General features: G+C 39.2%; 1 protein-coding gene across 2 annotated transcripts in view; it reads right to left on the reverse strand.

The window, feature by feature from the left end:
• Nucleotides 1–22,996, reverse strand: part of Api5 (apoptosis inhibitor 5) — a 24,819-nt gene continuing 1,823 nt past the window's right edge. Inside the window, exons 2-14 of one of the 2 annotated variants that reach the window (XM_034494407.2) lie at nucleotides 16,257–16,418; nucleotides 14,531–14,624; nucleotides 13,959–14,024; nucleotides 13,355–13,506; nucleotides 11,844–12,050; nucleotides 11,207–11,311; nucleotides 9,843–9,932; nucleotides 8,706–8,887; nucleotides 7,813–7,906; nucleotides 7,355–7,411; nucleotides 5,606–5,682; nucleotides 4,974–5,110; nucleotides 1–2,029 (exon numbers count right to left, since the gene is read on the reverse strand). In XM_034494407.2, the coding sequence (XP_034350298.1) occupies nucleotides 2,007–2,029; nucleotides 4,974–5,110; nucleotides 5,606–5,682; nucleotides 7,355–7,411; nucleotides 7,813–7,906; nucleotides 8,706–8,887; nucleotides 9,843–9,932; nucleotides 11,207–11,311; nucleotides 11,844–12,050; nucleotides 13,355–13,506; nucleotides 13,959–14,024; nucleotides 14,531–14,624; nucleotides 16,257–16,418 (1,446 nt within the window). In that variant the 3' untranslated portion in view covers nucleotides 1–2,006. Of the gene's footprint in view, nucleotides 2,035–4,973; nucleotides 5,111–5,605; nucleotides 5,683–7,354; nucleotides 7,412–7,812; nucleotides 7,907–8,705; nucleotides 8,888–9,842; nucleotides 9,933–11,206; nucleotides 11,312–11,843; nucleotides 12,051–13,354; nucleotides 13,507–13,958; nucleotides 14,025–14,530; nucleotides 14,625–16,256; nucleotides 16,419–22,996 lie in introns of both variants that reach the window. The other variant, XM_034494405.2, reaches the window with a different exon arrangement.

Consider the following 22,996-nt stretch of genomic DNA (forward strand, 5'->3'; position numbering starts at 1 on the left):
AAAATTACAAAAGGAAATTTATTTCAAAAGCATAAGGGAACATTTACATTTAAACAAGGGGATAAACAGGTGTCCTTGCAGAAGAAAAAGATTCATGGCATGAAGATTTTCTTTCAAATTTCTGAAGCAAAAAGAACACTAAGTTATGAACTACTGACTAGGCAAGGGAAAGGAAGCAGGGTGAGGAGGGGATGTATGCAGCAAGCTCTTGTAGACATGAGGTCAGTTACTTCTGCTGAGTTTACAAATACCCTCAGACAGGAGAGGAAAGGTTACTGTGTTCAAATTTATATTGCTATCGCCCAATTCATTTTTGTACTTGAAACGGCTTTAGGCCATGGCTGATCTATCTCTGAGGTCCATAACTAGATGGTCACAGTATTCAACTGGCAATCCCATGTTCCTATGTCTGTTCAGATTCCAAGGGAGCCTAGGTTCAGCTCAGTCTTGTGGAATGTTCAGAGTTTATTGCTAGCACTCCATAGTCAAGCTGACCAACTTCTTGTGCTCACTTGTATCATTCTAGACTTTCAGAAATATTTTCGCCATAAATTCGTGCAGTGATTCTCACAAAGGAGACTGTATTTTTTTTTTTTTTCTTTCCCAGTGTAGAAGTGATGGTAATGAAGACACCTGTGTAGGAATCAAAACCTCAAAAAAACCAAAACAACAAACCACTAGAAATGTCATCTGAATATCTGATTTGAATAGCAAACTTGGAGAAGGAAGATTAACTGTGGAACAAAAATGTATGAAACATTCAAATGAAGAACAGAGTCTGGGCTACTAAAAATGCCCAACATGAGACACTCCACAAACCTCCCACTTGTTGTCTTAATCTAAAGACTATTGGCTAACTTATACAATAATCTGATTAATAACCTGAGAAGTTAAATTTTGAAAGTGGCAAAAGCAAGCTGAGTGAGCAACTCTTGTGGTACTATGTCATCAAGTCACTTTCCTGGTAGCCCTGGTTATTAAGTCTCCAAATACTAAATTACTCTATCACATCCTGTAGGAACCTGTATGTACACCAGATCTGTCTGTATTTTACCAACAAGGGTCTTTAAATTTGTCTCTGAAAAAACAGCCTTTGTTTTTAGTTTTAAACTAATAATCATGTAAGTTCAACTGACTGAAATTCCTCCCTATTGGAGTAAAAACCTAGATACCAAGTCAGTAAAGGATTCAGCCTCAAAAGGGATAATCACTATATCAGACGACCCATTCTGAGAATTTAAAGTATTGATTTGTTGTACACTCAAGTTCCATAGCATGCATATATACACACACAACATATGCTTATGTCTGTACGTATATTCTGCACATGTACTCCTAGTCAAATAAGACGACCCTGTGTTCAAAGCTGTATCCCAAAATATGGAGAAGAGTAAAGGGAGCAATGCAAAGCAACTTCTTTCTAAAAGGCTGACGTCACTTGTACATTGTGAGAAGCTGCTGTTTAATTTCTGTGACTCGGCAGGAATGCTACAACACTGCCTAGCAGCTGCTTTAGAAAACAATGAAAGCAAAAGGTTAAGACTGATCATTACTCTTCTCCATGTATTGGGCAAAAAACTGTAACAGAATGGGGAGGAAAATAAGTAACGTTTCAAAAGTGATGATCTTTACCAGATCACAAGCTAGATTGAATTTTCCATTAGAGTCAGTTCTCAATAACAAATTATCAAGATGTGTAAAAGCAAGATTCACAAGATGAAGTCTGGATAATGAGGATATTGTGAAAACAAGTCAAGGCTGCAGACAAAGCATCCAAAAATATTGTTGTGGTTTTACCTTGGACACAACCATGGTCTTTTACAAAAGTAGATCATACATACAAAGGTAGAAAGAACATTACGTTTTCAGCTGAAGGCAGCAGTCCTTTTAAAGGGACATCCCCGGCAATCCAATGAGTAGTAGATTTAAGTATATTAATTTGATGTCGCAATCAGTAGAGTCTTCCTCGACTACGATTTCCTCGTGTTCCCCAACCTCGGCCACCTCTACTTCCCCTGAAGGCTCCTCTCTGCTCTACGAAAAATCGAACAATGGTTTAGGTCTTGCTCAGGACATCATAGTTCAGTGAATAGAAGAATAAAGCTTGTAGTTCTGAAAATAGCAGCAGAGTTTATAAAAGCAACAGTGGCATTTTATCTAGCTTCTCAAAGGAATCCAAACAACAAAATTTCAGTTTTAATACAAAGGCCAGAGCTGCTTTTAGTTGTTCAGCTACCTATGAGTTGTAAAACACTACAAAAGTATTATTATAGTCTGCCATCTCTCTATTTTGATCATTTATTTCTGTTCTTCACTCAATGCAGCTACAGTTAACATACAGGATTCCACTCAAGGTTCTTCTTTTTGGTGAGCTTCATCCTAAAGGACAGTCTGCATTTTAATAACCAATGGTTTCAAGTTTACCTTAACTTTTAATTTTTTTTAAAAAAAATTGTGTGTTTGAAGGATCAAAGCCAAGGCTTTGAACATGGAGGCAAATGCTGTAAGCTCCATTCCTAACTGCTGGGAAAAAAGCTACTAACTCAAATATGTTCCAGGACTGTACTCATATCCTAGAAAAGATGAAAGAGAAAGGATAGTAGGAACGTCTAGTACTCCTGGCCTATTGGGGAATTCTGTATTTATCTACAACTAATGTGATGGAACACCTTCCGGGCAAGTGAGCTCATCTGTGGAAACCAAATATTGCACCTGGACAAGAAAAACTATCACTTGACACTGATCAGTAATATCATAAAGCTGGACAGAGAAATGGTTTCAACTGAATGGGAAACTTGAAGTCAAGAAAATCCTTAAATTGTCATTGTGAGAACACAAGAACATGGCCATGCTCAACAGACCAATGTACAACACTGGGAGAATGTGTCCTTAATTCCTACACCAAAGGGGTTTCATCTCCTTTGCACACCACTTTGCCTTTTAATCATAATGAAGATTTCCAAGAAAAACTACCTATTTTTTTAAGCAATTTTAAAAATTAATTTTTATTTATTTACTGTTTGTTTTTGGAGACAGGGCTTCTTTATCATATAGTTCTGGCTGTTATAGAACTTGCTATGTAAACCATGCTGGCCTTGAACTTAGAGATATGCCTGTCCCTACCTCTCAAGTGCTGAGATTAAAGGTGTACACCACCATACCTGTTTCCCCCGCTTCATATTTTTAATAAAAACATCTCCACTTCTATTTACTTGTGACTCATTTTTTTTTTGCAGGTTTTAAAATTAGAATATAATCATATCCTAGTTTACTGGCATACAAGCTACGTGTTAGATTTTCTGCATTTGTTCTCCACCTTATATCAAGCTGTGGGGTCTGAGACAAAATCTATATGGAGACTCATAGTAACCATGTAACTACTCAAGTGAAGAGAAATACATTTCTTTATGTGCTGTGCAAAAGTTCATGGTTACTTTCATTCATGCTATTTCCTCACAGCATCTAACTGCTGATTTTCAGATTGGTACAGATATCACACACACACACACACACACACACACACACACACACACACACACAAATTCAAAAGACAGTCATTGATGTAATAAAACAACAAAGACTTCATTTACCAAGCGCTCTCAAAAACATTCTTACCTGAAGTTCCTAAGAACTGTGCTATTCCTATCTTTCACATAAGAAGCAAACATGCATATGCACAGTTATATGCAGTTAAGATGAGTACCAAGGAGTGCACTCCTTAAAGAAGTCTGTAGAATTCATTTACACGGGAAGGGTCATTTCTCAGCCTAAAACTGGCTTTTTCCAACCTGTCTGGTCACTAGGGATTTAACCACTGTCAAAGGTCGGAGGAATTCAGCCACAAGAGGATTTTACTTACTGTTACAATTATCTCACTTTAGAAACAAAAATCTAGAGTATAAAGTAAAATATGGCCCAGAATGTACTCAGCAAACAAAATTGTAGAATTAACTGTAATTAGCAATCAAGATAAATAGTATTCATGTTTGGTTGATATTGTTTTCATTGTTGCTAATACTGGTATCATTGAGACAGGGTCTCAAGTAGCCTAGGCTGACCTATGAGTTGTAAAACACTACAGAAGTATTATTAGTTATCTATTTTGAACATTTATTTTTGGTCTTCACTCAATGCAGCTACATGAATGAAGATGGCCTTGAACTCCTCCTCCTGCTTCTGCCTCTCTGGAATTATAGTTGCCAGCAGTAAGCTTTTCCTAAGCAAGAGAAGGGTGGACTGCTTCTGCCCCTGCTGGCCCTTTTGGCCTTGTTACTTAGCCCAGGCTTGCCTTGAGCTTATGATCCTCCAAGACCTTACTCTCTTGAGTGCTGGGATTATAGGCATGTGCCATTATGCTCCACAATGTCCATTCCTTTAAAAATGATTCATGTAGGGAAAAATATTAAGAAACAGACTTCATTACTGACTCTAGAGCCTTCACAGAGAATGGACAGGTGGGAACAAAGTTCTCCTAACCAAGGAGGACTAGAAGCAATGACAGAAGACTGCATTTGAACAAAGGTTGACTACACTATCTTCCCAGGCACACAATGCTCAACCATCTTACTCCATTTCTATGACTTCTCTCTTTCAACTAGCCACAGAAAACCTGAGTATTTTCAGCAACAGGCTCACAAATGAGACCCTCCACATCACATCTGTCAGAGCTACGCCTTTCCTTTCTTGAAAGTTTACACAATAGTTCATGACAACTTCCTGTTTCTGTGGGTTCCTCTTAATACAGCTGGCATAGTTTCTTTTTCAAGTGCTTAGGTATCACACATTTCATTCAGTGAGTGCACAAGAGTTATAGAAAAATGGGATATAATTATTCTCCCAATGGTCCTCTTTTGCAGGCTAACTCAGATAAGCCACCCAACAGAACTATGATAATATATATAACTCACTTTAAAAGCACATACCACTTTCTACCTAATCTCTTGAACTGCTTGTACCCAAACGAAAACGCTCACCATAATTAAAGTTGCCCAAATTGCTGCTGTATTTTCCACTAGGAGGATTATAAATCTGTCTGGCATCCCTTTTTGGTCCTCCTGGAGATTTCTTAGGTGGTGAACTTGAACTTGTATCTTCACTGGTTCTCTTTTGTCTGTAACAGTGGGAAAAGCAACAGTTACAAAGCACTGTATTACGCCAAAAGTTACAACAATTCTAAATTAGCCTGTGAGCTGTAAAAGATCTTTGAAAGAGGATGGTCACACATCAGAAAATAAGTAAAGTTCCATGCCATCACAGTAATTGTTGGGTTAGTTATACAGAAATTTCCAATGGGCATATACAAGGCTTAACAGTACTTGGAATGTGTGGTTTCAAAGACATATACTCTCCACACTGTACGAAGCTGGCAACAAAGTCTAGTGATGTGACAGGAATACAAACATACCCAAGCCCTCCAAGGTTGTACCCACCTCCCTGTTTTGTAAGGCTCTGGAATGACTTGGTACTGTAAATCCTCTTTCTACCAGTTGTACTTTAACAGTTTCTTAAGAATCAGTTAACTAACAATTGTGCTGTCTTGTAAAATTAAAATCAGCAACTGAACTTAGGATCTGACTCTTGAATCTCTTTAAAATCCATTTCTTACCCAATCTCAACTTTCTGTACAGGTTTCCAGGACAATGTTACTGTGCTCTTATAAGAAGGAGGAATGTGGAAGAGATCCTGGAGAGACAAAAACCAAAATTAGCCAAGACCCTAATGGATGTGTTGATTAAAGAAGTAGTGGGTGAGGAAAAGAGGCAGGAAGACATCTTAGACTGGTTTTGTACAAGGCACTGGGTTCAAAGAAAATGTGTCAGGAGGAAAAACTTTTCTCTCCTGTGCTTCCAGCTAAACAGAGACCCAAAGAAAGCTGCCCAAGAAACTGGAGGCAATTTTATTGTAAAAGACACCAATTCCTCCACTAAAACTGTTTTGTATGTGATTTAAACCTTAGCTATTTTTTTTTTCCTTTAAAATAGCCTCAAACTTTAGAATGAGACATTAATATTTACCAATTTCAATGAACAAAAACCAACCAAAAAATCTTCCTCTTGCACTAGGGTGTTTCAACTGAAGGAAAACATTACTCTGTGCTCATACACATGTGTGCATGTGTGTGGAGGTCAGAGGCTGGTGCCAGGTGTCTTCCTGGGTCCTCTTTCACTTTAGTTTTTGAGATAGGATCTTTGACTGAACCTGGGGCTCAGAGACTATTAGACTGATTGGACAGTGAATTCCAAGGATCCTCATGTCTCTGACTCCCCAGTACTAGTAGTATAGGCACGTACCACTCTGCTGATCTAACCCAGATAATAAATGTTAGCAGATATTTATTATAAAGCTTTCATTAAGAGTTGTACATTAAATAGTTTGAGTCAGGGTGGTTTCACTTTGTTGACTAGCCTGTCTTGGAACTTATGGTGATTCTCCTACCTCTACCTCTTGAGTGGTAGAATTACAAAGCAAACCACACATGCACTGACTTCTGCTTTGAAAGCCTTTTTACTTTTTGACAAGATGACACTCATTGTGCATGTCTAACGACACTATCACTGTCTCTGCAATGATTTCTTCTTTTGGATTAAAAGCACTTTATAGCATTTCTACTACATTAGCTGAAGGCATACTTGTCCTTACTGCCAGGCTTCATGCTCTGGGTGTTACAAACACACTAGCAGATATTTAGGGAAAAAAAAAAAAGAACAGGAGGACAACTTTAACTTAAAGACAAGGTGTCATTAGCCTGCACTATACAAAACTCTGAGTGTATTACACAAATAAGCTTACAAAAAATGTCGCAGAAAAAACATTTCACGTATTGCATATTATTACATATGCATATGTATATTATATGTATTACTGCCCATTATTACAAAAGGCAATGCAGGATTTCACTGACCATTCAAAAAGACCCAATAACATTAAGACCAACAGAACTGGGGGGCTGCAGAGATAGTTCACAATTGTGTGTAACTACAGTTCTAGGGGATTTGACACTTTCACACAATACATGCAGGAAAAACACCAATGCATATAAAATAAACATACATTGTTAAAAAAAAAAAAAAAAGTCATCCCAACAAACAGACAAACAAACCCGAAACCACCGGAACTTTAAGCTACTTAGTCTATCTAAGTCTACCTCTATCTGCTCACTGCTTTATGTGGCTCTCTCAACCTTTTCATCCTTTTCAATTCAGGTTAGCTTCAGAAGTGTCAGTATGACACAGAACTATAAAGCTTCAAAGGAGCAAATATTAGGAAGGAAATGACATCTCCCCATTGCAGACAGATGGAAAACCTCTTGTACCGACTCTAGCTAGCTGACAGTGTAGGGAAAAGAAGGACTCACCTTGATTAAAACATTGATATTGTTTGTTATTTTCAATGCAACAACTTTTATTTTGTTCTGTAAAGGGAAGACAAAATTAAAATTCAGTAATTTCTGTGAGCACATACCATTCTGCATGGAACCAAATTCACATCTCTAGGTAGAAATTTAAATTAAAGTAGAGGTTTAAATCTATATTTTCTTTTTCTTATTTCTCTACCCTATGCAAATCAACCATGCTTCACTGACAGGCTGAACTGCAATTTATCTGAAAAATACGGCAGGCATGGAGTTATGTAAGAATTGTTTTAAAGGAAACCAGCCTGAACTATAGGAATTTGTAATGAAAAGTGAAAGGATTTCATCAAGAATGGTTTTATTATAAAGAACAAGGGGAACCAAGTCCCAGCAAGGACCACAGAGTCAGTCACTGGGACTGACAACTTCTGTGTCAGTCATCCATCAGTCAGCATTCTTACCTCCTCGGTTTTTAAGGCCTCGCCTGTTTTACCCTGGAGAGCCAATCGAAGTTGTCTTATATAAACCTGAAGGCCCCGTGCAAAATACTGCAACCTAAATGACAAAGTATTTAATCAGTAATTCATCACTTCAATTTTATTCTTAAATAATAATCTACTGTGGCAAAACAATGCACAGTACAGAAGATGACTACATGAACAACAAAAGAACACTTTCTTATGTTACTAGTTTCTGATCTAGTATTTTAGCAAACATTTGCTGAGAGACTTGTCATGCTGTCCATATGGTCAAGTGACTTTTCTACCTCAGCTTTCTAATTGGCTACGACAGAGTGTGTACAGCCATGCTGCCTGACTGATCATATAGCAAACAACTCCCAGTAGGAAAGAAGAGGGTAGCAGCAGGTGGCTAAGTATGGGTCAAGTACTGCAAATTTGTTCATGGAATGATTGTATGCAAAGTATCCTTATAAAAACAAACCACTAACTTGTCTAGTGCTGTTCCTCCACCAACCCTGTTGAATATTACCAACAGCTGTGGATATAGGTACTCAATACATACTAGGTGCTGGGCATTGCACAAGCTTATTCATATCCCTCCTGTCATTCAAATTTAACAGATGAGAAAAATCTGAGGAGTTAAGCAGCTGTGGACATGTCCAAGGTCATTGGTCAAGAGAGAAGAATCAAGAGTTCATTTGTTTTAAAGTTGATTTCCCACCAGGGACCAGTACTGCCGTATCTGTGAATTGTTTACATACATGTCTTTTAAACTCTCATCCAAAATAAGGAAGAGTAGGAAGAATCAGATCTTATAAAACAAAATAAAAACCCAGAGAGCTTAAAGATTTTCCATCTTTGTTAAGGACTAAGCCACTTCTGTCATATATTACCTAATTTTGAAATCCTTGAGCTTTTCTGCATTCAGTTTGGCTGTTAAGAAGTCTGGAAGTTTCCGGCCCAACTGATGAAAACTGTACAGTAAGCACTCCACGTAACTGAACTGCAGCTTGGGCTCTTCATTACCAGCATTCTCTCCATTCTCTGCTTCTTCTGGAGGAAGAGGCATGTACTCCTAAGAGAGGAAAGAACAGATGCTTGCCGTCTGTTCTAAAGACTCTTGCTATACAGAGATACCTATGTAATCCTAAAGCACGATTTTAAGGCCCAAAACACTAAAAGCAAACTAGAAACTGAGCTAAGACCTAGTAGACCAAAGCTGCGGCACATCAGCCATCACTGTTAACCTATGTTACAGCTGCTACCACTAATATCGAAAGCGGAAATAGCTAACAGTAGGCAGTCGGCACCAAAGTCCAATGTACACCAAGGTTACATTCTTAATGAATTAAAAAAATGTTTTCCCTAAAGTCCATATTGTTTTAAGTTTGTACTGTTTACACTCAAACTGTGACAAAGGCATTCAATGTCAGCCTTACAACACCCAATAGATATTGCAAATTTAGAAGCAGCAGATGCTGAATGACTCCTTATCTGCCAAGGGCCTGAGGCTTATCTCTGGCCATTTATGTAACTGTTCACATCAAGCAGGAGAGTCACTCAGAGACATTGATAATGACTTTTATCAGATGGCCTATTTTCTTCACAATTACAACTTAAGCGACAGACTATTTCCTGGTTGCTACAGCTACTTTGCCTTAGGCAGGTAGCTAGTTGGTGGCCTGGAACAAATGACCTTTGCAAAGCCAACTACATTTTTTAGACTATTGGGCACAATCAGAAGAGTTGGTGATACCTTCTTTTACACAGAGTATCACTTTGATTTGGGAGGAAGAGGATAATCTAGTCTCTAAATCATGGGTGAACTTTATGCAAAGAATCAGCAGCTTGGAAATGCTAAGATCCAAAGAGACTTCCTTACAAAAGAGGAAACACAAGGCCTGAGTACTCAATTAGAATTAATATTCAAGGCAAAATTCAAGCTAGTTTTCACATTCTAGAAGCTGACAAAACATTAGACTTTAAGGCTATAAACTGACCATATCACAAGGAAAGAAGAAAGTTCTTACCAATAATTTATCAAACAGTTTTCTTAAATTTGTTTCTAGTTTTTCCATGTCACCACAAAATGAACTCATCTCTGCCAACAACTTTAAGACCTGAAACACAAACTTACTCTTAGAACTATTTTAAATGAGCAAGAGCTATGAGTAAGAGGAGCTCTGTAAACCTTTCAAAGGCTGTGCTTGTTGTCAATTATGCGTCTCAGAATCATGTTAGAACTGAATAAAAAAATCCCGAGAGATAAAATCTTACAATTAAACAGAAAAGAAAGTGAAGGCCCTTAGTATAGTTATAGGGTACGTATCTTAGCAAATCCAGAAACCCAATTCCCAATACATCTGTAAGAAGCAAGGAAAAGAATGACCATGACTCCTTCTACTATAGGCTCATACTGACGATGTTAGGTACCATGAAAAACAAAACAAAAACAAAAACAATAAATACATTAATCCTCCAATCACCACTCAGAATCTGCAACAGCAACTACTCAAATTTATGGTAGGTTCTTGCTACTGAGGTTAGACTCTAGTTACTATATGAAAATATTAGAAACTGTCAATATTTGGTATGTTGATCCTGCTTCTTCCAATCTCAGACTGACCAGCTTAGCATAGGACACTGATGCACACTACTGTGCAGTATACACCCAGATTCCCTGATCTAGAGGTAGCTGAAGGAAATGGCATAGGCATTTCCAGGTTTTCAGTCAATTCCCTACTGTCACGGCTGTTTGCAGAGCCTGGTGCTGTGCCACATGGTGTGTGATTCAGGATTGAGTAAAGTCAAAACCGGAGGAGGAGACAGAGTGCAAATACCACAAAAGATCCCATGACAACTGTCTGCTACAGCTGAGAGCCAAAGCAGGAGGGTATTCACTCCACTGGAGGACAGGGGTAAAGGATATGTAGTATTAAGCTAGTTAATTTTTTTTTTTTCCGAGACAGGGTTTCTCTGTGTAGCCCTGGCTGTCCTGGAACTCACTCTGTAGACCAGGCTGGCCTCGAACTCAGAAATCTGCCTGCCTCTGCCTCCCAAGTGCTGGGATTAAAGGCGTGCACCACCACTGCCCGGCAAGCTAGTTAATTTTTAATGCTTGTAAATTTGTGTGTATGGGCATGTGCCTGCACAGGTGGAGGTCATACAACAACTTGCAGGAGTCCATTCCCTCCTTCTAGAATGTAGTTTCTGGGGACAAAACTTGGGTCATCGGCTTCTATACAATTAATTCTGGCCTAAGAGATTACTGGCTAGGCACTGCTAGACATTTCAATTACACTCCTTGAAATCAGATCTAAGTCAGTGATTTGCATTTCTCCTAAAAAATGAGAATAGCTTTGTGGTGCTTTTTAAAGCTGGAATGTTCTCTTACCTCCAACTGTATATCAAGACCTTCCACTGGGGTAGTTAGGGTACTGAGATTAGGGAGAACCTGCTCACAGAAGTATGTCACAAATCTCGTAGAATGGACGTTTTTCTGTAAAAAAAAAAAAAAAAAAAAAAAAATGCAAAAAATAAGTTACAAAACAAACAAGTCTTTTTTCAAAGATTAATATCAGATTGCCATTGAAGAGCATGAACTTAGTATCCCAACATCATGTGGCCTTCCTTGCAAGGTTATTTGGAGCACCAGGACATTGACAGATCTTGAATGTCCTTTTTGACTCTCAAGTTAAATTTAGTGACATATTAGTGCTGGATTTATTTACACGCTGCACATTTCCCAACAAGGACACATCCTTCATGTTTTTCAAACTAGGGCATATATATCTCAGAAAACTCATGTAGGGCAAACAAAGTTGGAGACAGAATGCAAGTTCTTATAATTTTTAGAAAGCTTTTAAGCAAGCCCTCAGCGAAATTTCTTACTTCTTTAGGGTCTTACAATGCCAGTCTGCTTTCCATTTGCCCCACTATGCTAAGAATGCCTTTATGGGAAGGTCTAAGAGTATTCAAGTGAATACAGGCAGATTTAAGAGTAATCCAAGTGTCATCAACAAAGAGCTCACAGAGAACAGAGGCACAGCCTGCCGTGTGCACTGCAGAAGCCTGTCCACACAGTCAGGGTCTGAGGGGCTGAAGGTCTGCTCCAGGTCAGCCTGCTCCGCCACCAGCTCTACCAGCTGCTGTCTTCCACTCACTGTCTGTAAACTTTTCAACCCAGACAATATCTTCATGAACAAAACAAACTCTTCACCAGTCACATCTTCTAGGACCTGGAAAAAGACAATTCAGAAGAATAGCATTTATCACTTGAATGAGAGGGAGAGATCAATATCCAAAGTAGCATTACTTCCGTTACATACTAATATTTCTGTTTGCCAAAGTTCAGAGAAAGGGAAAGCTGTATTCACTAAGAAGACCAAAGTTATTTTTTTAAAAAAAAATCTGATGTAAAAAAAATGTTGACATACAAGATATTGCCAACACACACAGCAACAGATTTACAGTGAATCTATAGATTAAAATTTGACAGAATGAGTAAATAAGATACAGAAATTGGCTCTCGGAGGGGATGGGGAATGAGAGAAGTGATTGGGAAATTCTGTAACCAACTGATAAGTTGGTAACCTCCCACAACTAAGTAGCCTTGCTCATGTCATATGAAAACTGTCCACAGGCTACCACACAAGTGACTTTCGTATTGTAAGTCTCCTGTATCAGTGGGCCCATAGTTATGCTCACTGACTAAAGCTTGCAATTATGACCCTTTCTACTCAGATGACTATATAGGACATGGCAGATAAGAACATTCCCACCTTCTCAGCAGGACAGTTTTTCCAGTGAGTGGTGAGAGAAGAGGCTGAATTTTCTTTAAAAGAAAATTCCCTAATTTGGCAATTTTAGCCTAACTATGCTAGATGCTTAGAGCAGACAAATAAGCATCGTGTGATGATTAATAATGTAAGAGACAAAATCTTGGGCATGCCTGTGAAGGCTTATGCAGAGGTCAATGCTGTGGGTGGTACCATTCCACAGGCAGGGGACTGGATTAAAAAAAGAGACAACTAGCTAAGTATAAGCATTTATTTCCCTGATTCTTGACTGTGGGTGCAATGTCACCAGCTGCATCAAGTTCCTATCATTGTGACAGATGACAAACTGCCTGCAACTGTGTCCCCAAACAAACCTTTTTTTTCCCTCAAGTTGCTTTTGTCTAATATTTTGTCACAGAGATGAGGTAAGCAAAGCAGCTAATACATATGCTCTCATACTCTTGGGAACGGTTTACAGGCAATGACAAAAACTTATTATTTCCATTTCTTTCATTATGCTATTTCATTTTAAAATGCTCCAAAATATTTTAAGCATCTCAAAGTGAAAAAGCAGGAGCAGTTAGGATAGTAACACAAGGGTTTCAGTATGATTAAACCCTTTACTCTAGCATGGGTCATTAGTGAAAGAGTGGTAAATACAAGGTATTTGTGGTAAATCCTTCTGAAGAGGGATCTGTCACTTGTGCATAAACCACACCCAGAAAGGATAACTACTAATAAACCCCAAGGTAACTGCAACAAACCTTTTTGGACTCAGTGAGTATGAGCTCCTCCACTTCCTTAGTTAACACTTCATCTGGGAGCGTCTTGAGTTTTGTGGACAGGAATTTAATGGCTCGTTCTCTAACAATGTCTTCTCCTTGAAGAATCTGGCTGAACAAGCCACCTAATGTTCCTGTAAGGCGAAAGAGTAACTATATATAGTGTGAAGTGTTCACATTAACTTCATCATTGTTCAAACAAATAAACACTCAATACCACCAATGCTAGTTAAAGGCAGTCTGAAATGTTCACAGCCCAACCCAGAAAGGCCACATGCTTTGCTCCGGGGCATCAGCTTGAGCATGACTAACCTTTTTCCTTTTTCACCCTAAGTAACAAACTCAGGTATTTTGGAATAATTTCTTTAAAGTTGCAAAAGAAACTTTCCAATACATTTCTAGGGGAAATTTGAACTGTTTTGTTTTTAAACAATTATTTCTATTAGAAAGTCACAAACCTCTAAGTTGGGAGGCCGTTTTTCCAGAATAGGTCATCACTTTTATCAAAGAGACCTCTTAGCAAAGCCCAAGCTCCCTGGTTTCCTAGGGCTTTGATTTGAGCACGATTTAGAAAAACTGCCCTTACCTTTTGCATCCATCTTGAATATACTTAACAGAGCATTGTTTACCAAATTAAATTCTGCAGAGTCATCTGGGGAGAAAAACAATAGCACAATGAGTAAGGAATAAATGTAAAATACCCCAGCTGCTTCACTGTCAAAATTAAGATTCAACAGTTTTACCAAGCAACCTATACCTAAGCATCACTCTCGGGAGACACACACACACACACACACACACACACACACACACACACACACACAGCTCCTTTACAAGGACAGAGAACATTCCTGGCCATGACTATGAACCTTGTATGTGAAGACTGAACAAGTGTTTCACAATAGGAAAGAGGTAAAATGATGACTGTTATAAGTCTGAAGAGAAGCTCACCACTATGCCTTTATAAACAGAATTAAAAACAAAAGTATCACAGACCCAGAAGTCAGTGAGTTTCACAATCCTGAATGAAAGAAGTTCAACGTCATCTGCCAGAGAGAGGCAAGACCTCCATGCCCACCACCCCAGCAAACAAAACCAAGCAGAGCCAATATTCCAGAGAGACTATTTACAGTAAAAGGAGACAAAAGAACCTCTCACCTGTCTGCAGAAGCTGGGTCAGTATATCTGCTACTCTTGGAAGGTTTTCTCCTGTAGCAAACTGAGGCAGCTCTTTAATTGCTTGGCGTCGTATCTGGGCATGATTTCAAACAGAAAAAAAAAAAAAAAAAAAAAAAAACTAAAATGGCATCATCATAAAAAAACCAATGACAAACTCAGCTTTTAGGACAACTAAAACCAGAAAGAAACCATTTTAAGAAATACATGAATTATAAAGTTGTTTCTTAAGATATTTTAATTATTGGTCATGTGTGTGAATGATGGAAAAGGTAGGTAGGCATACATGGCATATTGTGCATGTGGCGGCCAGAACACACCTCGGTGAACCTGGTTCATTTGTTCCACCTTTACATGGGTTCTGTGGACTGAAATCCGGTTGTCAGGCCAAGGTGGAAAGTTATCATTACCTGCTCAGCCACAAAGAGTTTATTATTTAAAGATTTTTTCTTTTATTTCTCTTTCTCTCTCTCTGTCTCTCTCTGTCTCTCTCTGTCTCTCTCTGTCTCTCTCTGTCTCTCTCTCTCTCTCTCTGTGTGTGTGTGTGTGTGTGTGTTTGCGCTATCTGTGTGTGTGTGTGTGTGTGTGTGTGTGTGTGTGTGTGTTTGCGCTATCTATGTGCTGCTGCCCAGAGAGACAGGACAGACGAGGGCACTGGATCCATAGGAACTAAAGTTAAAGGCCGTTGTGAGTGCCCATTGGAGCTGGGACGGCAGCTTCTCTAGAGGAGCAATAGTGCTCTTAATTGCTGCCACAAAGATGAGATTTCTAACAGTTTTCAAAACAATTTGTTCCCCCTGTTTGTTTCTGAGACATGGCATTGCTGTGTAATGAGACTAGCCATAAACTTCTTGGCTCAAGGGATCCTTGTCTCAGCCTCCTGAATAGCTGGATTACAGCTATGTCCCAGTGCTCAATTCACTACTCAGCTTTCACAGAATACATAAGACAAATGAAGCTGAAAGGGATAATAAGTACAGGACTGGAGCAGAGAGATGAGCAATTATAAACACGTTTGTATGTAACTTCTATGCAACTGCTGAATTATGACTTCTAGGAATGTTAATACATTGTTCCTTTAGATCATCCATGGCAGGCCTTAACCAGGAATTATTTTAGAATCTTCCATATTGACTACTTAAATTTGAATGAAAAAGACTCCAATTTACTAGTTCTTATATTAAAAATAATGCAGAGCTCCCATCTAGCAAACTGCAGGAGATGCTAGTGATGCACTCATTTCATACGGGAAGTTAAGAGCTAAGAGCTGAAAAAAACCTTAGAAGCCTGCACAAGTATCTAGAAATGCCAAATGTTAATTCTGTTCCACAGGAAAAAGATTTATTCTTAATCTGGTAATCAGTTACAGGTATTACAGTGACCACCTATTTTTATGACATATATAATTTGTAGGTACAAAAACTTCATCAACAATCTAATTTCATATGAACTATGAACAAGCTAAGAAAAGATGTGGGCATTTTCAGCAGTGGATAATGAAAAAACAAAATAAAAAATTTGTTATTCCATATATTTTTCATAAATACAAGGTGATAAAGTTAGCGTTTTCTCAGCTGTAGCATTCACTCTGGCTCTGATACAATGTGACTATATTATGACAGCAGACTACAGACTGATATAATTGCTATTTTGATCATATTACTTTTACATAGATAATAGCTTACTCAAGTGTGAATCATAAACTTACTGACACATCTTCATCCTCACAGAGGTCTAACTGTGCATTGATAGCAGAATCAGCCAGCTCTGGAAAATGCTTAAAAAATTTTGGTATAAACTGAGCCGCTAATCGCTTTTCCTTGGTGCCGCCTTTCACACCATCCAGTATCACTTGATAGGCATCTTTATGCTGGAAAGAAGAGGGAAAGGAACAATACTGAAGGACTAGAAAGAAACTAAGGGGAGACAGATCACACATGCACAAATGCTTCAGATGTTTACAAACACTAGTTTTACTAAATTGGTTACAATCTTTTTACTATATTTCTCTAGTCCCTATTGCCCATTCCATTTTATTATCAACTGGGAAAGAGAAATATGATCCTAATTTTAAGTCCAGGTCTTGAGTGTGTCATGCTTTAAAAATGGAGAGATACATCATCAAGACATCTATAAGAAAATCAGAATATGATTTTTTTTATAAAACTAAGTCTTAACCATAATGTTTCTTCTCATAATGTTTTTAATATCATATTAATTACAAGTACATCATATTTCATGTGCCAGATAAACATATTACATTGTTTATTTAAATTCTTTGGAACACACCAAGTAAAATATCATTCTGTTGTTATTCAATATTAGCTTTTTATTGCAGTTATCAAGTGGGAGAAGTTGCATAAAGTAAGACCTAAGTCCCTGTTTAAAAAAAAATGATGTTACAGTTCTGTACACAAGTGATAGAAATCTGGTCTGTGGGGATGCCCATTAGCATCTCAAAGGTTTGCAGAAAAAATGTATTAATATTTATATCTTTCATTCTGTATGTGTAAGTTAATGAATCATTTAACAATCTTGTAATTCCTGAGGTACTATTAAAAATCTGCTTTTAAAAAAAATGGAGAGATACTGCAGAATCCTTAAAGTTACATTACATTTACTTATAAAAAAGAAAAAGGTACCTGTGACCAGGTACAGTGCTACACACCTGTAATGCTAGCATCCCAGAGGCTGAGGCAGAAGGCAGCAAGTCTGAAGACAGCCTGAGCTGCACATGCAAGAACTTGTCTCCCACCCTGCCTCCCACCCACAGGAACATGCTTCTAATTAGTATTTTGAGGAAGGTGAAATTTCTGAAATTAAATAATTCTAGGAAGTTTAATTTCATCTTATATTTTAGAATGTGAAAGCAGTAGCAATTTGTATAGCCAGCCAATTTTGGATTAAGACAAATTCTAACACTGTGCATGAGAATACACTAAAGCTCACTTGTTTCCATCAAATAAATTCTTAAGCTCTCAAACAGGGTAAAGTCTCAACAAGTTTCCAGTTCTCCTCACAAGCTACCTCCAAACTGGTCCTTTTACTATATGACACTGATCACGTTGGCAACTAATGCCAGAAATACAGAATAACTTCAGTAAGAATGAACTATAATCCAGAAGTCAATGTTCCATCAAAGAACTAAGCAATGACTGCCAACACATGTCACCTGACTACCACTTACACAATGCAAAAATCCAATGACATCATGTCAGCTCTTTGAAGAACTATCTTCTATCACACTGGCAAGGGTTCTCTTTTTGGTGTTCCTAAAGTATATCAGTGATGGCGTGCGAGAGTGTGATGATATTGTGTGTCTTCTTCTACAACTCTCCACCTTATTTCTTAGCTATGGATTTTTCTCAGGTATATGTGTGTACATCATTGTGCTATGTGTGGGGGGTGACTGCAGAGGTCAGAAGATGGCATGGGATCTCCTGGAGCTGAACTTATAGCTGGTTGTGAGCTTAGCTGTCTGACTAATGAGGGTGCTAGAACCAAAACCTGGGTCCCCTGCAAGAGCAATCTGTGATCTTAATTGCTAAGCTACCCACCTTTCCAGCCCTCTGTCCACATTACTTCTTGCTGATGCCAGGGCACACAGACTGGCTAGCCAATGAGCTCCAAGGACCACCTGTCTCCACCTCCCCAAATGCTCAGGCTTAGGGTAAGACACAAGCCACCATGCTGTGCATGCTACGTATCTAGCATGCTAGGTAACTCAGGGCCTTGTGTGGGTGGCACTTTACCAATGCAGACATCTCTTGGGGCCACCACTTGTCATTAATGTAGAAAATAAAAAAGTAGTAGTATCTTAAGCAGTCAGTGACTTGGTGGTAGGTCGGACTATCCTCAGCATAAAACATTACAAATAGTGCATACCTCTCTCCATCCCTCTTCCAGCATGGCTGTTAGTTCCACCTGAGTTCAGGGTGACTACGTAGTTTCAGGCCAGCCAGTTACATGATGAGATAACTATCTCAAAACGATATCAGAAGCATTAACTGTAAATACTTCGTGTGTGTGGTGTCCATAGAGGCCAGAAGAGCAGATCCTCTAGAGTAACAGGACTGTTGTGAGCCATTATATGGGTGCTGGAAATTGAACCAGGATCCTCTCTTGGCTAAGTGTTTTTAGCCCCTGAGCCACCTCATCAATACTTTGATGCATTTCTAAAATCATGTTTTGGTATGTTTTCAATAATTAATAAAACACAACTCTAAATTCTTTAAAGGCATTCCTTCAAGAAAAATCTAAGGGACAATCTGAGACATTTTCATCAATGTATTCTAAAAACTGTGTATATGAGGGCATAGAACGGGTGATGTGGGAGTGGGGCACAGATAGGGAAGGGGGGAGTTCAGCCAAAACCAAGGACAGATGAAAAAGCCTAAGGGAGCCTGGTAATTGGTAAGCAAATTTAAGAATAACAAAGTTTAAACCGAGGTGTCTTCTGGACAGCTCCCAAAGATACAGGTAATTAAATAAAAACCCAAGTGCCAGAAGTAGCCTCCTTCCCTATGCATTGTTGGTCAGGGAGGCCTCCTAATGTTCTCCAAACACAAGGCATAATCGCCACTGCGGTTGCCTGCCCACCAGAAGTAGGTGATAAGACCTTGCTGCTGATAAGACCACATATTTTGGTTGCAGGCCATAAAGAAATCAGGCTGAAAATAAGCTGGAAGCTTCCTTCCTGCCGGCCAGCCCTCAGAGTGTTGAAGAGTCAGCAGGATGTAGAGGGAGACCTGCCATCAACAGTCACACTCACTTGTGAACTCTTGACACAGAAGGCAAGATATTCCCACTGGAAAAACAGTGGTGAGTCTGTTATGTATGTAACCAACTGCTTTCTCACTGGAATTGAGGCTGGCTCCACAGGAGGGAATTCACAGCTGGTACTGTGAACCTGGTCAGAAGCCTATGGCTGGGAAGGTCATAGGGCCAAGTGGGGTAAACTATAGCTGGCATTTTGCTAAGTGGACATGTGTCCATCAAATTTCTGCCTAAGTAATTATACTTAACTTGCGTAGGTTAGTGCTGCTGTCAGCACTGCTCAGAGAAGCTTCTGTTTACCGTGGAGAATAGCAACAGCAGAGACTCTTACGTGGTCAAATACTGTGAATAAGTGACCATTGAGTACTCAACAGGGAGTATTGTATGGGAGGAGATATATTCTCCTCCTCAGCCTCAGGGAATATTACAGAAAGGAAAGCAGAAAGAACACAGTTCTAGAGGATGAAGTGAAGTGTTGAAACATTCTGCAATTCACATCAACTGTCATGTGCACAAGACTGGCCCATCAACAGCCTGGCATAGAATGGGAAGGGACTCATGAGGCCTCACCTCTCCCTGAGGATCTGTAAGTATTTACTGGTTGCTAGAGGGAGGGAAAGACATTTTTCTTTGATGGTGAAGGCACTGGTAAGGTACTCATGCTCCTGTAAATAAGCACTATCTATACTCTTGTGTGATCTAGATGAATCTCACTGGGTCACAAACAACAACAAATTAAAACATGAAAGTAGAAGGACTAGCTGGGTAAAAGATGGAGTCAGGAGTGAGAGAGAGAGAGAGAGAGAGAGAGAGAGAGAGAGAGAGAGAGAGAGAACAGGTATGATCAAAATATACTACACACATATATGAAAATGTCACACCAAAACTACTGCATATAATTACTGTGTGCTAAGAAAACAAAATACGCTGCAGCAATGATGGTCAGGCAGCATGCATTACGTGGTTAGGTGAAGGACAGAATTATAACATATTCCTGAGTAAGAAAAAAGATGAAGGGGCTGGGGTGCAGCTCAGTGGTACCATCCTTGTCTGACATACAACAGGCACTGGGTTCCACACCTAGCAGTGCAAAATAACCTCAAATACAATAGAACACTGAAAGAAAAAATGTTTCAGCTAAGCTATACTACGGCTTTGTCCTTGATGTAATGGAGTTTGCATTTGATACTATTAGGTGCTGGTATTTTCATTTATTTTTCAGGAATTTGAACTTGGTCCTTGGCTGTAGTTTAGTCATACAAAATAAAGCTACTAAAAGAAACTCAAGTCAGCAAAGCAAGTCCTCTTCCCTGCAGAGTCAGTCACTACGCTCAGCATCAGGGAGCAGAAGGACACATCTGAGCTTGGGATTGTGCAGTGTCTCAGATCAGCCCAGGCACTGCCTCCCTTTACAGCTGTCTGACACACATGCTACTGCAGTTTATGAGGTCAAAAGAAAACCCAAGGTAGCTAGTTCTCTCTTCCCACCATGGAGATACTAGGGAATGTACTCAGGTCATCAGGCTTCATGGCAGGTGACCTGAAAAGTTTCTAAAAGACATAATCCCTTGTGGTTCAGGCTGGCTGGAACTTGTTATATAGCCTAGGCTGGTCTAGACCTCTTCCTTCAGAGTGCTAAATATATAGGGGTGTTCCACCAGACCAAGTTAAGTATTCACATTTTAGAATTAAGTATGAAGTAAGGGTGGGTTGCACCCTGCTCTCATGGCTATTTGGAGGCTGCGGCAGAGTGTAGGAAGGAGGGAAACTGAAGGAGCAGAGTCACAGTGGGGGACGCAGGAGTAGTCAAACATGGAAGAGACAGGGACAAAAGACTCTGAGGCATTAACACTTCATTTAGAATTTATCACCTGCAGTCTGCTTATTAGAAATGCAGGCTGTCTATAAAAAAACTCTCTTCATTTATCAGAGATGGACCTTGTAAATGTTTTTGCAGATGCTTCTTTGGTCATACTTTTTCTACTGTAAGAAATATTTTTTAGAAGACAAGGTACAGTGTAAGGATTTAACACTTATTCCCACAATTATAATTAGTAAAGGAATAAGAAAATCCATACATGAAATAAAATACAAACATGAAGTACTATTAATAACTACACAAGGAGTGACAGGGAGGTTCCAAAAGGATCTGGACTGGAGAGATGGCTAGGTGTCCGAATGCCAGCTGCTCTTCAAGAGAAAGTCTGACTCCCAGCATCCATGGGGCTCACCACCCACCATCTACAGCTCCAGTTCCAGGGAATCTGATACTCTCTTCTGGCAAAACTCACACATACAAAGCAATACAAATAAAAAAAAAAAAATCATCTTTTTTTAAAAAAAAAAAAAAAAAAAAAAAAAAAAGGAGAGAAAAAAAGGATCTGAACAGCTTCAGGAAAATTACTAATAAGACCCAGGGGAGAGAAATAAAAACTAGCCAAGATGGTACTGCTTATAATCCCAATGGAAGTGCAGGCAGGAGGATCCCTGGAGCTTGCTGCTTCAGGTCCCAGAGAGACTGTTTCATAAGAGACAAGGTGAATAGCTCTATGGAATGATACCGGGGGATCTCCAGCCTCTCCATGTAGGCACAGATGTGTGCACATCTCTCCTTGGCCTCAGAAGGCTGGGTTTTTCTTGTATATGGGGGTGCTGCTGGGGTGAAAGAGTGTTGAATCAGAATGGGGAAGAGTGGTTTGCAATATAAGAGCTGAAAAATTAAATTAAAGACAACTGATCAAAACTGCCAAAGCCAGTCTCAGAAGGGTCTACATAGAAATTGCTAGGGAATGAATGTAACATGAAAATTTATTTTGCTAAACAAGCAAGGTATTTTTCTACAATGGTTGATGGTGTCTTCTCTACTAAGCTATCCCTTGCCTTTGACAATAACAACTGCAGCCTCAGACCCACTATGGCTTATTTTGGTAAGCACTTTCAGGCATCTTCTCTAAAAGACTCTGGCAGAACACACTGTGCTGGGTATGCTGCTGTCTGTGTTTTAAATAATGCTCTACTTGTCATCAATTTCATGAAGATGCTGACTACCTACCATCTACAGGCCAGGATGCTAGGTCTCAATGCCCAGTGCTTAGTACCTGGCAGATGCTCAAAAAACGTACTGCATCCATCAGACTGTCAGCACACACTTGAGCTAGAAAAACAGGTCTCTCTTCCCTTTTAGCTGTCTCTTAAGCACTGTTCCGAAACAGTAGTTTTGCCTTGAGAAAGACAATTTTGACCTCTTGAAGAAAGTGATCAATTCAACCTAGTTGTTGTCTTTTTTTTTTTTCCCCCATAAAGATAACATGGGGGACAGGGTGGGTGGGAGGTAACTCAGCAGGTAAAATGCCTGCCTTGTGATCACGAACATTTGAGTTCAATCCCTAGAACCCCCATAAAAGTTTGGCTCACAGTGTGTATCTATAATCAGGTGGCAGGTACAGGAGGGTTTCTGGGGCTTGTTTGACAGTCAGTCTGGCAGAATGGATGAACTCCAGATTCACTCAGAGACTCTGTCTCAAAAATAAGGTAAATAGTAAATGAAGTCACTCCGTGTCAACTTGGCCTCCACATGCATGTGCACACAGGTACACAAACCCACATTAATATCTACACACACACACACTCAATAAAAATGAAACTAAAAATTTTAAATGCTAACACGGGATC

The sequence above is a fragment of the Arvicanthis niloticus genome, chromosome 2 (assembly GCF_011762505.2).
Source record: "Arvicanthis niloticus isolate mArvNil1 chromosome 2, mArvNil1.pat.X, whole genome shotgun sequence".
Taxonomy (NCBI): domain Eukaryota; kingdom Metazoa; phylum Chordata; class Mammalia; order Rodentia; family Muridae; genus Arvicanthis; species Arvicanthis niloticus.